Source organism: Sminthopsis crassicaudata, chromosome 1 (genome assembly GCF_048593235.1).
Source record: "Sminthopsis crassicaudata isolate SCR6 chromosome 1, ASM4859323v1, whole genome shotgun sequence".
Classification (NCBI taxonomy): Eukaryota; Metazoa; Chordata; class Mammalia; order Dasyuromorphia; family Dasyuridae; genus Sminthopsis; species Sminthopsis crassicaudata.
In genome coordinates this window covers 199,884,093-199,897,634 of record NC_133617.1, presented here as the reverse complement: position 1 = coordinate 199,897,634, position 13,542 = coordinate 199,884,093, and the positions used below count along the sequence as shown (strand labels likewise).

General features: G+C 33.6%; 1 protein-coding gene across 4 annotated transcripts in view; it reads right to left on the bottom strand.

Moving 5' to 3' along the window:
• Nucleotides 1–512: 512 nt before the first annotated feature.
• The window catches only part of FBXO15 (F-box protein 15), a 113,157-nt gene continuing 100,127 nt past the window's right edge, over nucleotides 513–13,542 (bottom strand). For all 4 annotated transcript variants that reach the window (XM_074273931.1, XM_074273927.1, XM_074273921.1 and 1 more), the window contains 2 exons: nucleotides 4,188–4,312; nucleotides 513–890 (listed from right to left, as the gene is read on the bottom strand). In XM_074273931.1, the coding sequence (XP_074130032.1) occupies nucleotides 621–890; nucleotides 4,188–4,312 (395 nt within the window). In that variant the 3' untranslated portion in view covers nucleotides 513–620. The remainder of the gene's footprint in view (nucleotides 891–4,187; nucleotides 4,313–13,542) is intronic.

Here is a 13,542-nt window from a genome sequence, read left to right as displayed (position 1 = left end):
ACATTAATCTCTTTTTTTTAAACTAGTTTTAAGATTTAATTTCTTAATGCCACTTCTACAATGACTTGTTCTTTTAAATAATAATAAATCTTCCCAATGTTTAAGACACCTTTATTTCCATGATTTAGGTCATTTATCTACTTTGCTAAATTTGCTGATATAAATTACTGAATACCATAAATAAAGTCCCTTCTAGTCCTAATAAGCTTAGTGAAAGTGATATTTAAATAATATTTTAATGTTCTGAATTCCTACCCAGTATAGAAAATATATTTATAGCACTAGTGATTCCATACTGATAGATGAGCTATGTTTACTTATGTAGCACTATATCATTTCAGATGATAACAAAAATAAATGTGTGTGTATTTCCTTTATCACAATCTTTACAGGAAGATTTTACTGTGCTATTAATTTTTCATATATTTTAATATCTCATAAGTCATCCAAGAAAAAACACAAAAATAACCATACTTGATATTTTTTCCACATGAAAGGCACTAGACATGTGGTTGCAATCATGGTACAAGTTTTATTTTAACTTATACAATACCAACAACAACAACAACAAAAAAAAACAAACTAGTAAGAAACAAAACAATTTCCTGCCAGACTGATGATCAGTAGTTTGTTCCAAACCAACTGTTTACTTTTTCTATCCTTAGGTAAAGAGCCAGGCTAACAACATAATACTCTTCTGTCTCTTCCATCCATACCAGCTCCAAATTCACTTTTCCTACTGAGTCTATGTAGGTTACATAAAAGTGACGTCCTCTGTAATTAAAAAAGTCAGAAGATCTGGTAGCAGGTCTCATGCAAACTGGGGAACTGAAACACCAAAATGGTTTCTCTGTTTCATCCAAAAGAGTAACATCCATCATATAACAATTCTACAAAATAAAAGACAAAGAAAGTTGTAATACACATTTACTACTTAATTATACAGTATTAGCCTAGATTTCTGAAAGTTATTGAGAAAAATATGTATTCGAGGCTTTCAAATCAAAATGTAGGGCAGTCATTTTCAATATATCCCCAACTTTCAAAAATATCTTGCTTTAAACTTTGATACATTGAAGGTTTATATTTAATTTCTTAATAAGAATAAGACATTTATGGAGACATGAAATTTGGTTTCTAATATCAGTTCTGCCATTGTATAATCCTAGATCTGTCACTTTCCCTCTCAAAAAATCAAATTCCTAATATATAAAATGAAAGGGTTGAATTAAATTCTTTTTAAGGTTCCTTAAATCCCTAAGATTCTGATCCCTTTTGGCACTAGATTATTTGAGCCAATGCTTCAACATAATGCCATATTTAATGAATATTATGTTAGAAGGATATAGACGTTTGTAGAGAAAACCTCTTACAGGGAAAGAAAGATTGGGAAACTGGCTTCACTCATTATGAATGTCCATAAAAGAGAATTCTTTCAAGCATGCTCTGGCAGGTATTGGACTGTTGCATCTAACAGATCAGAAATGGAAGAATCAATCTTATTTTTATCAGATCTTAGAAGAAAGATCTCAGGAAAAGAGAAAGGAAAATCTTCTGGTAATTTTAAGGCATTTTAGGGTTGTATCTTCCTTCCCCAGCTGCCAAATCTTTCCTTAAAGTGAACAGGAAAACCATAATAACTTAATTCAATAGTATACTAATATGCTCCGCCATACTCCAGCACTAAATTTTATTTTTTCAACCTAATTTTCAGTAGTTCTTAACTCTCCCCTTTCTACCCCCATCCTCTCATTTTCATGTACAAAAAAAACTGAAACAGCATAGTATCAAATAAGGTCTAGGATTTTTAAACTTTGGTCTGATATCAATCTCCTTTAGCTATGTGTGAAATGTAAGCATTAATGCAGCTAAGTAGTAGTCAAAACTAAATGAGCAAACAGTTTTAAAATCAATTTTCTGCAAAACAGTCCCACTTGCCATGCAAGATGTCAGATTCAAAGGTCTATCTTTGGGCAAGCTATGGCACTTAGATATGAAGAGTCAAATTCTCAAAACATAAATTCCTTTTTTACAGATATCATTTATTGTCTATATACATTCAACATAGCATCACTTCATTAATTAGCTAGAGTACCAGTTCCTAACTTAAATACAGCTATAGTATAAAAGGGCTTTAGCAAGGGAGATCTTATATCACCCAGTCCATATATTTCTAGATTTCTTTAACTCAAAATAAACTGTTAATTATATATTTTCAATAACTAAAGCTGAGGCCAACTCCCACACATCTATTTGTAAACATTAATGCATAAACATATTTCTCCACATAAAGCAGGAACAATATAAAAAAGGTATTGCCAAAGTTGACAGTACTAACATATGGAAAAGAATAAAATATTAGATTCTAAATTGGATTGAAGGCTGTAATTGACTTACCTTTTATAGTAACTACTTGGCCCTTCATTTTCTTAAGTAACCATGTGCCCAGCAATTAAGTACCTAGTAAATGTTTGTTGAATTGACTGAAATATAGCAACTGCTTTACACACACACACACACACACACACACACACACACACACACACACACACACACAATGTTGTCATAGTTACTTGAATCAATAGAAGCATTTCTAATGTATGCTTAGGATCAGTAGACAGCATCAGCATGGAGGTCAGGACTTCAAATCTAGCTTCATACACTTGATATCTGCTAGCTGTGTAACCCTAGGCAAGTCACTTAGCCCTAACTGTCTTGCCCTACTGCCCTCCTCGCCCACTTCTAAAAAGAACATGCTTAGAAATGACTTCATCCTTCATATTGATCTCTATCAACCTAGTAATACTAAATCTAATAGATATAAACTGCCATGTAAAATGTTAATCTCAAACTGTTAGAAAAAAATTTTTTTTTTTTTTTAATTTTAATCCCAGTGCAGTAAAAAGGACATTGGATTGCAGTAAGGGACAGGTAATATAAATTCCAGCTCTACTGCATATTGACCCAGTTTTAAAATGTGCTATCATATATTTTATTGTATTTGTATTTTATTATCTCCCAGTTACATTTTAATCTAGTTCACTCTGCCCCTAGAAGTATTGTGAGCTACATATAAATGTGGGCCACATGTCTGACACTTCTGCTCCAAAGGTCTGAGCTAAGAAAATGGGTAAATAATGCAAAAAAAAGGAGCTTTAAAAGGAATATATTTAAAATTTTCCAATAATCAGTTACCCTAAGGTGGAATAAATTGCTTTTGGAAAAAATGATCTCTTCCTCACTGGAAGTCTTGCTAAGAATATTGTAAAGAGATCCTTGGTTAATTATATTTTGGACTCCATTGCCCCTGAGGTTCCTTTCAACTCTGAGATTCTGTGAATAGAAGAATCCTTCAGTATCCATAATAAAGAGAGAAAAGGAAGTAGAAGAAGCCAAGGAAAATAAGCCTCATTGACAATTTATAAAGTCTCCACTTTTTTCTTTTCACCTTTTCCTTCTCTTTCACTTCAAGTCTCAGCCACTGAACTGGTCAAAGGAAAGAAAACATCTATGGGCCCAAATTCTCAATATGTATTTTTTATCATAAAAAAAGTCCATCAACTCAAATAGATCTAATAGCTCTTTATATCAGTTTCCCCTGTGGAAGAGAAAAGTTCTGATTTGAAGGTGTCTGGTGCTCTTTTGCTTTCTTTTCCAGGCTGCTAACTCATCTCAGACAAGGAAAACAGGCAGTTAAAACATAAGATGGAAGCACTGTTGCTTAGTAGCCTAAAGCCATACAATATGCTATATACATCTTAAGTTCTTCCTTATCTTTTAAAGCATCTTTGTACAACTCAGAATTCAGGCATAAAATTAAAGTCAGAGTTGAGAACATGGACAGGCAAAAGAAATAAAAAAATAGGAACTCTAGAACCACAGTGGGGACAACAGTAGATATTTTAAAACCTTCTTCTAGCTCTCTCCAAAAGTAACCCCTGGATTTAAAACCACTTAAAGAAAACTTAACTTCAAATCCCAGCCCTGCCACCTGAAAGTACCTGTGTAACTCCTATCTGAGCTTTAGTTTTCTCATCTGTAAAATGATGACCTGACTCTACATGTATTATGCATGGGACTGGAAAAGTAAAGACTTAGAAAATATGCACATTCTTATTAAATAATGATCTAGCTACCTTAAAGAGAATGGAGAAGGTTAAAAAAAAGTTTAAAAAACAATCAGTTACCTGTATACAACCTGCAAAAGCATCTGTTTTCCAACAGAGGCCAACTTTTCCAATGAGAGGTAAATGCTGTGCATTGTTTTTAAAACTTATAACGATGAGCTTCATGTATCCATTTTTAATGAAATCTGAAAAGATTTTAAAAATAATTACTAAATATTAGTATAGTATCATCAAGAATTAGTCATTACTTAACTTTCAAAATTTCTTTGCCTAGTTCATTTCTCTTATATTTTATTTTGGTCCCAGAAGTATCATATGTCCTTATATCTAAATTATCTGAACTAGGAACAATATTAGTACAGCTAAGAAAAAATAGAAGAAAAATTGCTAGAAGCATTGTCTGGATCAACTGAGACCAGGGGTATGATAGTAATATCATAGTAAATGTAACCAGCTCTCTCCAGGGAGGGGAAAATGGCACATAATATGGTAGAGTTTAATCTGTATTATCAACATTTCCTCTAACATTTTCTTAAATCTAGACAATCAACAAAACAATAAATCAAGCCCTGATCTGAAGCAACTGCAATTTTCCAAAGTGTAAGTAAATGTTCACACTGAAAATATAATAATTAACTCCTTCAAACTAGTATGAGCTGATATGCCCCTGCTTGTGTGATCCCTAGAGGGAAAGTTCAGAGACCTAGAAAAGTGTTTTCTAGGAGAGTCACTAAACAGTTCTGTTAAAAGAAGAAAATAATCTTCTGATCTGACAATAATGGAAAAATATGAAAACAGCTCCATTTCTATTAAAAACAATGGAAGAAAGTAACAATAAAGTTATCTTGCAACTGAAGGTCCTGTTAAAAAAGCTGAAAGGAAAGAGATCCCAGAGATTTTGGAGAAATCAAAGAGAAGTTTTATGAAGCAGCAGTAAGAAAAATAGCCACTAATTAATAAGATGACTAAAAAATGGTATCATCATAACTAGGTGAATAGAAAAGAAAAAAAGATCCAGAGCATAAAAGCTATGAAGTTATAACCTAAAGCTAGAAGTGGTCCTACAAAAATCAGTAAGTATAGCCTTAACTATATCAATAGATCAGACATTTCTATAAAAAATATGACTAAGTATAAGAATTTTCAATAGTACTTCCTATTTTTGGTAGACATAAATCATCTTTCCCTCACCTGTACTCACATAACAAGCTATCTTTTGAAGCAGTTAACAAGCTATCTTTTCAAGCAGTTACCACCTAACTAATTTATAGACACGTGTAAAGTTTTTTTTCCCTTCCTTAACAAGTCATATGCTATTTTGTATCAATACAATCTACATTTTCTACAAATTTATATTCTCTAAATCTATTTTGTGGCTATAATGATGCAGTTTGTTATGGAAATCATCTAGGAATCCTACCTGCTTCCTTTTCCTATTTTCTAACAAAAATACCAAGAAATCAAAGCTCTCATTCAAAAGAAAAAGGAGAAATATGAGTCAATAACTTTTGACGTCCTAAAAACATTGTCAGTATTTTTCTCTCCACTAGCTATACTGCCATAATCAGTGACTTCATTGTTCAGAATTCTTAATTCTTTCAATGGTATTTTCCCTTAAATTATTGTGGTTATTGTGTAAATTGTCCTGCTCGTTTCTATTTATTTTGCTCTATATCAGTTCACATAAATCTCCACATATTTCTCAGAATTCTTCATATTTGTCATTTCTTATAGAATGGCCACATTCCATTTTATTCATATAGCATAATTTACTCAGCCATTTCCAAAATAAAAGCTAGCCATTTTATTTCCAGTTCTTTTCTACTATAAAAAGCACTATTATAAATATCTATGGGACCTTTCCCTATTTTATCTTGCAGTATATGTCCTGATGTTGTATCACTGAGTCAAAGCTTATACATGGTTTAATAATCTTTCTAGTATAATTCCAAATTGTCCAAAATGGCTCAAAGTTCTACCAACAATGCAGTATGCCTATCTTCCCACAATTTAACATATTTTCATTTTTGCTCACTTGATGGATGTAAAGAAAAACTCAAAAAAAAAAAAGATTTTTAATGGGCACTTCTCTTATTAGTTTAGAACATTATTTTCCCCCAGACTATCTAGAAGTTTTGTTGATTGTTCTTTTTTTTTAATGACAAACTTTATTGCAGGCATTGGTACAGTACTTTTTGGGTTTTTTCCTTTTTTAAAACTTAATTGTCTTTAACATTCTTTTTAAATTTTGAATTGATCTGGATCATTCAGTGTCTGATTGTATCTTCCGTTCAGTGGGGAATGGCTCCAGTCTTATATATGGATCAATTCTCAATAATATTGGATAGCAAATATTTCTCCACAATATTTATTGGGAAGATTTTTTTTTAATTTATGTTATTGGACATAACTCAGCCAAGAGCATCACATTTCTCTCCTTTCTTTTCCTTGAGTCCAATGGAGTGCTTTGTCACTGAAAATACCATATTGTTGCTTGCAGATATTTTGTTTGTTGTATTATTTTGAATGGAATTTCTTCTCAAGTTATTGTCTCTTTCTTCTTGTTTTAATTATAGATGTGAGTAGCAAATTTCATTTGTATATATACTCAAGAAATTTTTAAAGAGCAAATATTCAATCAAAAAAAATTTTTTTCCTCAAAGAAACTAAAATGTTTTTAAATGATGTTAACTAAAAATTCCTGGAGAAAAGAAGGAGGACAGACATACATCTGACTCTCAACAGGAGCTAGGTTCCAATAAAACTGAAGTGCCCTAACAGGAGAATGAGGCAGCACTTCAGATGGTATGAAAATAGGTCTTTGAGGAGCCCTGGACTGTAAGGCCACTAATGGCACCTCCACCTGCCTTCTTCACCAGAGCCTCAGGAAAATGGCTGAGGAAAAGCAAGTGAGAAGCAAAGAAAGAAAGCAAGATGGTGTGTGCAGCAACTGAGGATTCTTCATAAACTAGGAAAGCACTCCCCTATGTCTCTACTCCATATCCAGGTACCCTATCTTGTAGGCAAATCTTTAAGCTTAGAACAGATACATGGTCCCCCAAAACAAAGAAAACTATCTGGCAGAAATTAAGTAATATGTCTACTATGCAAAATATGGCAAAAAGTGACAGAGGAAAAAGCCAGGATGTAATAAATGCTTTCCAATCTTGACTTTGTTGACACATAGCTTGGCTCTTTTAAAGTGGAAGATGTAAACAGATGAACAGATAAAGGTGTGAACTACAGAGCACAAAAATGATGATATACACAGATGTGTGGTTAGTCAAAGCCCTACTGTGGTGATCACATACACTATTCCACAAATGAAGGGGAGGCAATAGATGGAATCTACTGCTTCCCTGTGTGCCTCCCTTGTGACACAATGGCCTGCTTTATAGATAGATATTTCTGTGCACTGCTGGAAGACATTAACAGTATAGCCCACATAAAGTGAGTCAAGCTGTAATTATCTGAAAGTCTTCATTCTAGCCCAAAGACACAGGCTGTGCACACTTCCTTTGCTGCTGCTGAGTAATTAGCAAGAACTATGCAGCTTACCTCTCTTTTCCCCAGGCATAAGAAAGGATGCCAGATAAACCCTGACCCTTGCCAAACAACAGCTATACTGTTGTCTCAGCACACCAAATGGGGGCAAAGAGGAAACCTGTAAAGCAGTGATGCCTCCTGAGGAGAAATAACAATGACATTCTGAATGAACCAGATGTGACTCTGCCCTCCTCTATTATTGGACAACCATGCACAAAATCAAGAGACTCTAGACTAAGTGAGACTAAAGCAGGGATGTGTAATGGCAATCAGATTACTGCCAAATGAGGAAATAGTCACTTATTTTTCTGTGTTGCTTATATATACCAGATTGCAGAAAATGGCAGTAATTAAAAATCAACAGTTTCTGAATGGTAATGTCTGAGCTAATAGATATTAATTCCCTTTAGTAATCACAGAATGTCTTTATTTTGTCATTTCTAGAGAATCCCACAGCTAGAATAATCTTTTCTCTTAAAGGTCAAGACTTTTCACAATTACTCTGTAATAACTTGCAGTAGGGAATGATACTTGGAAAGTTGTTTTTTTTTTCGTTTGTTTCTTTTGTTTTGTTTTCCAAGTTATACAATGCATTCATTACATGTACACATACATGAAGGCTGGAAGAAAAATCAAAGAAAAATATATACACACACACACACACATATAACATATAAGTGCAACTGCTAAGTACTTTACAAACATTATTTAATTTGACCCTCATAACCCTGGAGGTAGGTGCTATTATTTATTCCCATTTTATATTGGAGAAAACTGAGACAGACAGCAGTAAGTTATTTGCTCAGAGTCACATAGCTAGTAAATATTTGAAGTCATATTTAAACATTGGTCTTTGTCATTCTAAGGTTTGGTATTCAAGATATATAAACAATTAATTATTTACTGTACCAATTAGCTGCATCTAGTATTGAATCAGATTTCATATTTCATAGTGAATTTTTACTCACCTAATGCTGAGTTTTTGATGTTGCTATAATAGTTCTGTTTTACATATACTAAGCTCATAGTATTTATGCTACTGAACTTCTCACTTGCATTTTGAAATATTTAAAGACAGAAGTTTAAGTGAATAAAAGTGAGTATTTAAGTATACATTAATGCTCACATCCAGAAATCTTTAGAATTAGAAAAGCTGTCAAAATTAAATAACAACTTGAGAACAAACATTACCTCACATTTCTATGGTGTTGTATGCTTTAAAAAAATCAATTTTCTTACGAACTATTCTCTGAAATAAGCAATATCATTAACTCTATTTTGTAGCAGTAAACTAAAGTATTGGTATGTGAAATAATTTGCCAAGTGCCACAATACTACTAAATGTGAGCCAGAACTCCCTTTCCCTTTCCTTCTTCTTCTTCTCTTTCTCCCTCTTCCTCTCTCCTCTCTGAAAGTGGAGTTAAGTGAATTGCACAGGGTCACACGGCTAGGAAGTGTTAAGTGTCAGAGGCCAGATTTCAACTTGGGTCCTCCTGACTTCAGAGCTAGTGCTCTATCCACTGCACTACCTAGCTGTCCCTCCTACATTTCTCTTATTTAGTTTTCCTATTTTTGTTTCCCTCCTAGTTCCTAACTATGAGTATTCCAGAAAGCTATGCTCTCTTCATATTTTCTTCTTTATTACATATTCCATTAGTGAATTGATTCACTTAACTGCCCTCAACTCTTCTTTCTATCCAATAGAACTCTTTGCACAGAATAAATATTTTTAAATGTTTTAATTTAAAAAGCTATCAAAAAAATCCCCCTCTATCTCCAGCTCTAATAGCCTTCCCAACATAATATCAATACTTAAAACTGCCTATGGGATTTCTCATGTTTGGATTTGCCATATAAATAGTATCTAAAAGTAAATTTCTCATTCTCAATCCCCTCTCTTTTCTATCGGGGATTACCACTATTTTTATAGTCTACAAACTTTTTAAAACATATAACCAATCTCTCCTCACAGTTATTCCAATTAATCTCAATATCACTTGTTTTTTGTCCATCTCCATTTGTACTATTCTGGTGCAAGCTCATATCATCAATCATGGATTACTGAAAGTGTCCTAGATGGTCTCCCTAATTTCCATCTCTTCTAATTTCTAATCTTCATGTACACTGTGGCCAGACTTTAATATTTACTCAAGTGGTCTGTTATTTTATAAGTTTGTATACAGCTTTCATCAACATATATTACAGATCCACTAAAAAAATAACTAGTCATTATATTCAGAATTTTCATTGCTTAGTTGGCAACCTTTATGATGATCCTTTTCCCTCTGCTGGAAAATTTCCATCATCATCATCATCATCATCATCATCATCATCATCATAATAATAATAATAAAAGGGTCATTTCCACAATGAGGCATCACAGCAATTCCTATGCCACTATTTTCATTATGTAATTTCCCCATTCTTAAACCTACAATAACCTATTGCATAAAGTACAGTCTCTTCTGCAAAGTTTTCAGAGCCCTTCATAGTCAGATACATGCTATCTAGCATTACTTCTTACTTTGGTGGCCAACCTTCTCATTTTATAGATAAGGAAATTTAAATCCAGAAAGAGTAAGTAACTTGCACATAAGTGGCAGCACAGGTACTACTACTAAATTCAAGCTTTCTCACTCTCAGTTCAGTGCTTGTTCTAATATAATAGTTTGATCTTTATTTCTCTTTTCTCCTCTGCTTACTGATTTGGATTCAATTTTCTTAACACACACTATTATCATAATTTGGTCATTGATATTACCCTTTTTGAGAATAGGTTTCTGTCTTTTTATTTCTCTCTCAATTTCATACCTCCACTTCATTATAAACTTGAGCTTCTCTATTCTTTCCTATTTTCCCAATCTATCACTCCTTCTCTAGTCTCACATTTGTTCCTTCACAGCAGAAATTCTTGACCCTTCTGGTGTCACAGTCTTCTAGATAACCTAATTAAGAACTCAGAATAATGTTTTTAAATGTATAAAATGAAATAGAGATGATTAATAATAAAATCAATTATGCCATATTAATCGTTAAGATATTTTAAACTATTCATTATCCCTTTATGTTACTGACAGTCTTCCTGTTTCAGAGCTAAATTTCTTTTTTAAAAAAAAGTATCATCTACAGGTTCTGTCTTGATTTTTAACACTTCTCATTCACTCCTCAGTCCTTTTTTTCCCCCCTCTTTTTTTCTTTCTTTCTTTTTTTTTTTTGGGGGGGGGGGGCTGAGGCAATTGGGATTAAGTCACTTGCCAAGGGTCACACAGCTAGGAAGGTTAAGTTCCTCAGTACTTTTTAAATTCACTTAGAACTCCACCTTTGGTCTGAAAGTGAATCCAAGGTTAATGACTCTTTCAAATGAAAAAGTCTCTCTGGTTCTTTATACACCTTTGGATACCGTTAACTATCTCTTTTACTAACTGCCTTGGTTTGCCTCATTGACACTTTCTATCCTAGGTTAATGTCCACCTGTCTGATTATTTTTTCTTCTTTTAGTGGATAATCATTCATCTCATTTTCTTAGATGACTGCCCCTTAAAGGTTCTATTCTGGACCCTCTTCTCTTAGTCTACATATTTCCCCATGGATCTATTCCTATGGATTCAAATGTCAATTCTAAGAAACAGAATTCTATGTTTGTGGCAGCCCCCTTTGTAGTAGCCAGAAACTGGAAACTTATGTGGATCCACATCAATTGGAGAATGGCTGAATAAATTGTGGTATATGAATATTATGGAATATTATTGTTCTGTAAGAAATGACCAACAGGATGATTTCAGAAAGGCCTGGAGAAACTTACATGAACTGATGCTGAGTGAAATGAGCAGGACCAGGAGATCATTATATAGTTCAACAACAATACTATATGATGATCAAATCTGATGGACGTGGCCATCTTCAACAATGAGATGAACCAAATCAGTTCCAATAGAGCAGTAATGAACTGAACCAGCTACACCCAGCGAAAGAACTCTGGGAGATGACTATGAACCACTACATAGAATTCCCAATCCCTCTATTTTTGTCCACCTGCATTTTTATTTCCTTCACAGGCTAATTGTACATTATCTCAAAGTCCTATTCTTTTTTACAGCAAAACAACTGTTTGGACAAGTATACATACATTGTACTTAATTTATACTTTAACATATTTAATATGTATTGGTCAACCTGCCATCTGGAGGTGGGGGGGAAGGAGGGGAAAAATTGGAGCAAAAGGTTTGGCAATTGTCAATGCTATAAAATTACCCATGCATATATCTGGTAAATAAAAACTATAATAAAAAAAAAGAAAAAAGAAGAGGGAAAAAAAGGGAAAGAAAAAGAAAAAGAAAAAGAAAAAAAATAAATATTTATTGACTGAATGGATTAAAAAAAAAAAAAACAGAATTCTAATCTATACATCTAATCCTAATATGACCTGAATTTTAAGCCCCACATTAGCTATCTACTGTACATGTCTACTCAAATATACCAAATATCAACTAACAAAAAAATGTCAAAAATTAATATTCTCTTTTCCAACTACCCCTCACCTGCCTTTGCTCCAAATTTTATTATTTGTGTCAAGGCCACAACAATTCTCATAACAACCTACATACATACTCTTGGAATCACCTTTGGAAATGGCAAAAAGATAAAGAATTTAATCAGGTGCCACATCCTGTTGATTGTGCTTCTACAAATCTTTCAAATCTGTTCCCTTCTTTTTACTTCCAAGGAGTTCAGCTCATCATTACTCCTTATTTGGGGTAACGAATTGAATTACTGCTATAACCAATTAATTGCTCCTCTTGCTTCTAGTCTCCCTTTTCTATATTACTTCTTCTATATAGATGCCAAAATGATACTCTTCAGACAACCATCTAATCATATCACTTTCTTGTTCAAAAATTCAATGGCTCCCTAATATCTCCATGGAATAATGCACTAGTTTATTGTTAGATTCTTACTAAGTGCTAAATCGGTACTTAACAATTCTCTAGTTCACACCTTTGGTTCTGGCCTTTAAAGGGAGTTTACCCCTTTGAACTTCTGAGGAGAGTTTACATAGGAAAAGGAGTTTACACAACCTTTAAAAGGAGCAAGTTCATTGGTTGAAGTAATTTTCCCACAAGCCCCTGAGTTCTCACACGCCCATTCTCTGGGAGGATAAAAGACGACAACACTGAGCCTGGAGGAGAGTCTACTCTAGGACAGAGTTGGGACGGCTCTCTGGAGGAAGAAGAGTCTACTCTAGGACAGAGCTGGGGCAGCTCAACTGGAGGAAGAAGAGTCTAGTCTGGAATTGAGTTGAGACAGCAGATCTCCTCCCAGAGAGCGATCGGCAGTTTCTGGAGACAACAGAACATTACAGTTTATATTAAATTATACTGAAATGAAGTTATCAAAATATTAAAAAAAAATTCTCAGACTTCCAATTAAAAAGCCTTGAGCTAAGATGAAATACAAACTCTTTGGCCAACATTTGAGATCTTCATAAAATAGCTACTTTTCCAGCCTTATGCAATAACTAATCTTCTCTTTGAATTCTGTTTCAAAGAAGGTAAAACAGAAATACCTGTTGATTATACTCATCCCTCATCCTTCCTTTCTGAAATTTCTGCTATTTCCTATGCCTTGGAAGCACTCCCTTCTCATCAAGATTTTTAACTTCCTTCAAGGCTCACTTCAAATGCTACTTCTTTGGTGAAGCCTTCCCTGATGCACAAAATTGTTGGTGAATGCATAAAAGCATAAAACCTCCTTGCAACTTTCTCTTATCCATTCATCACCCCAAAAAATTATCTTTTATTTATTTACTTACTCATAAAAAGTCCTACATTCCAAAAGTAGAGGTTACTGGGTTCTTACTGACTCCACAAAC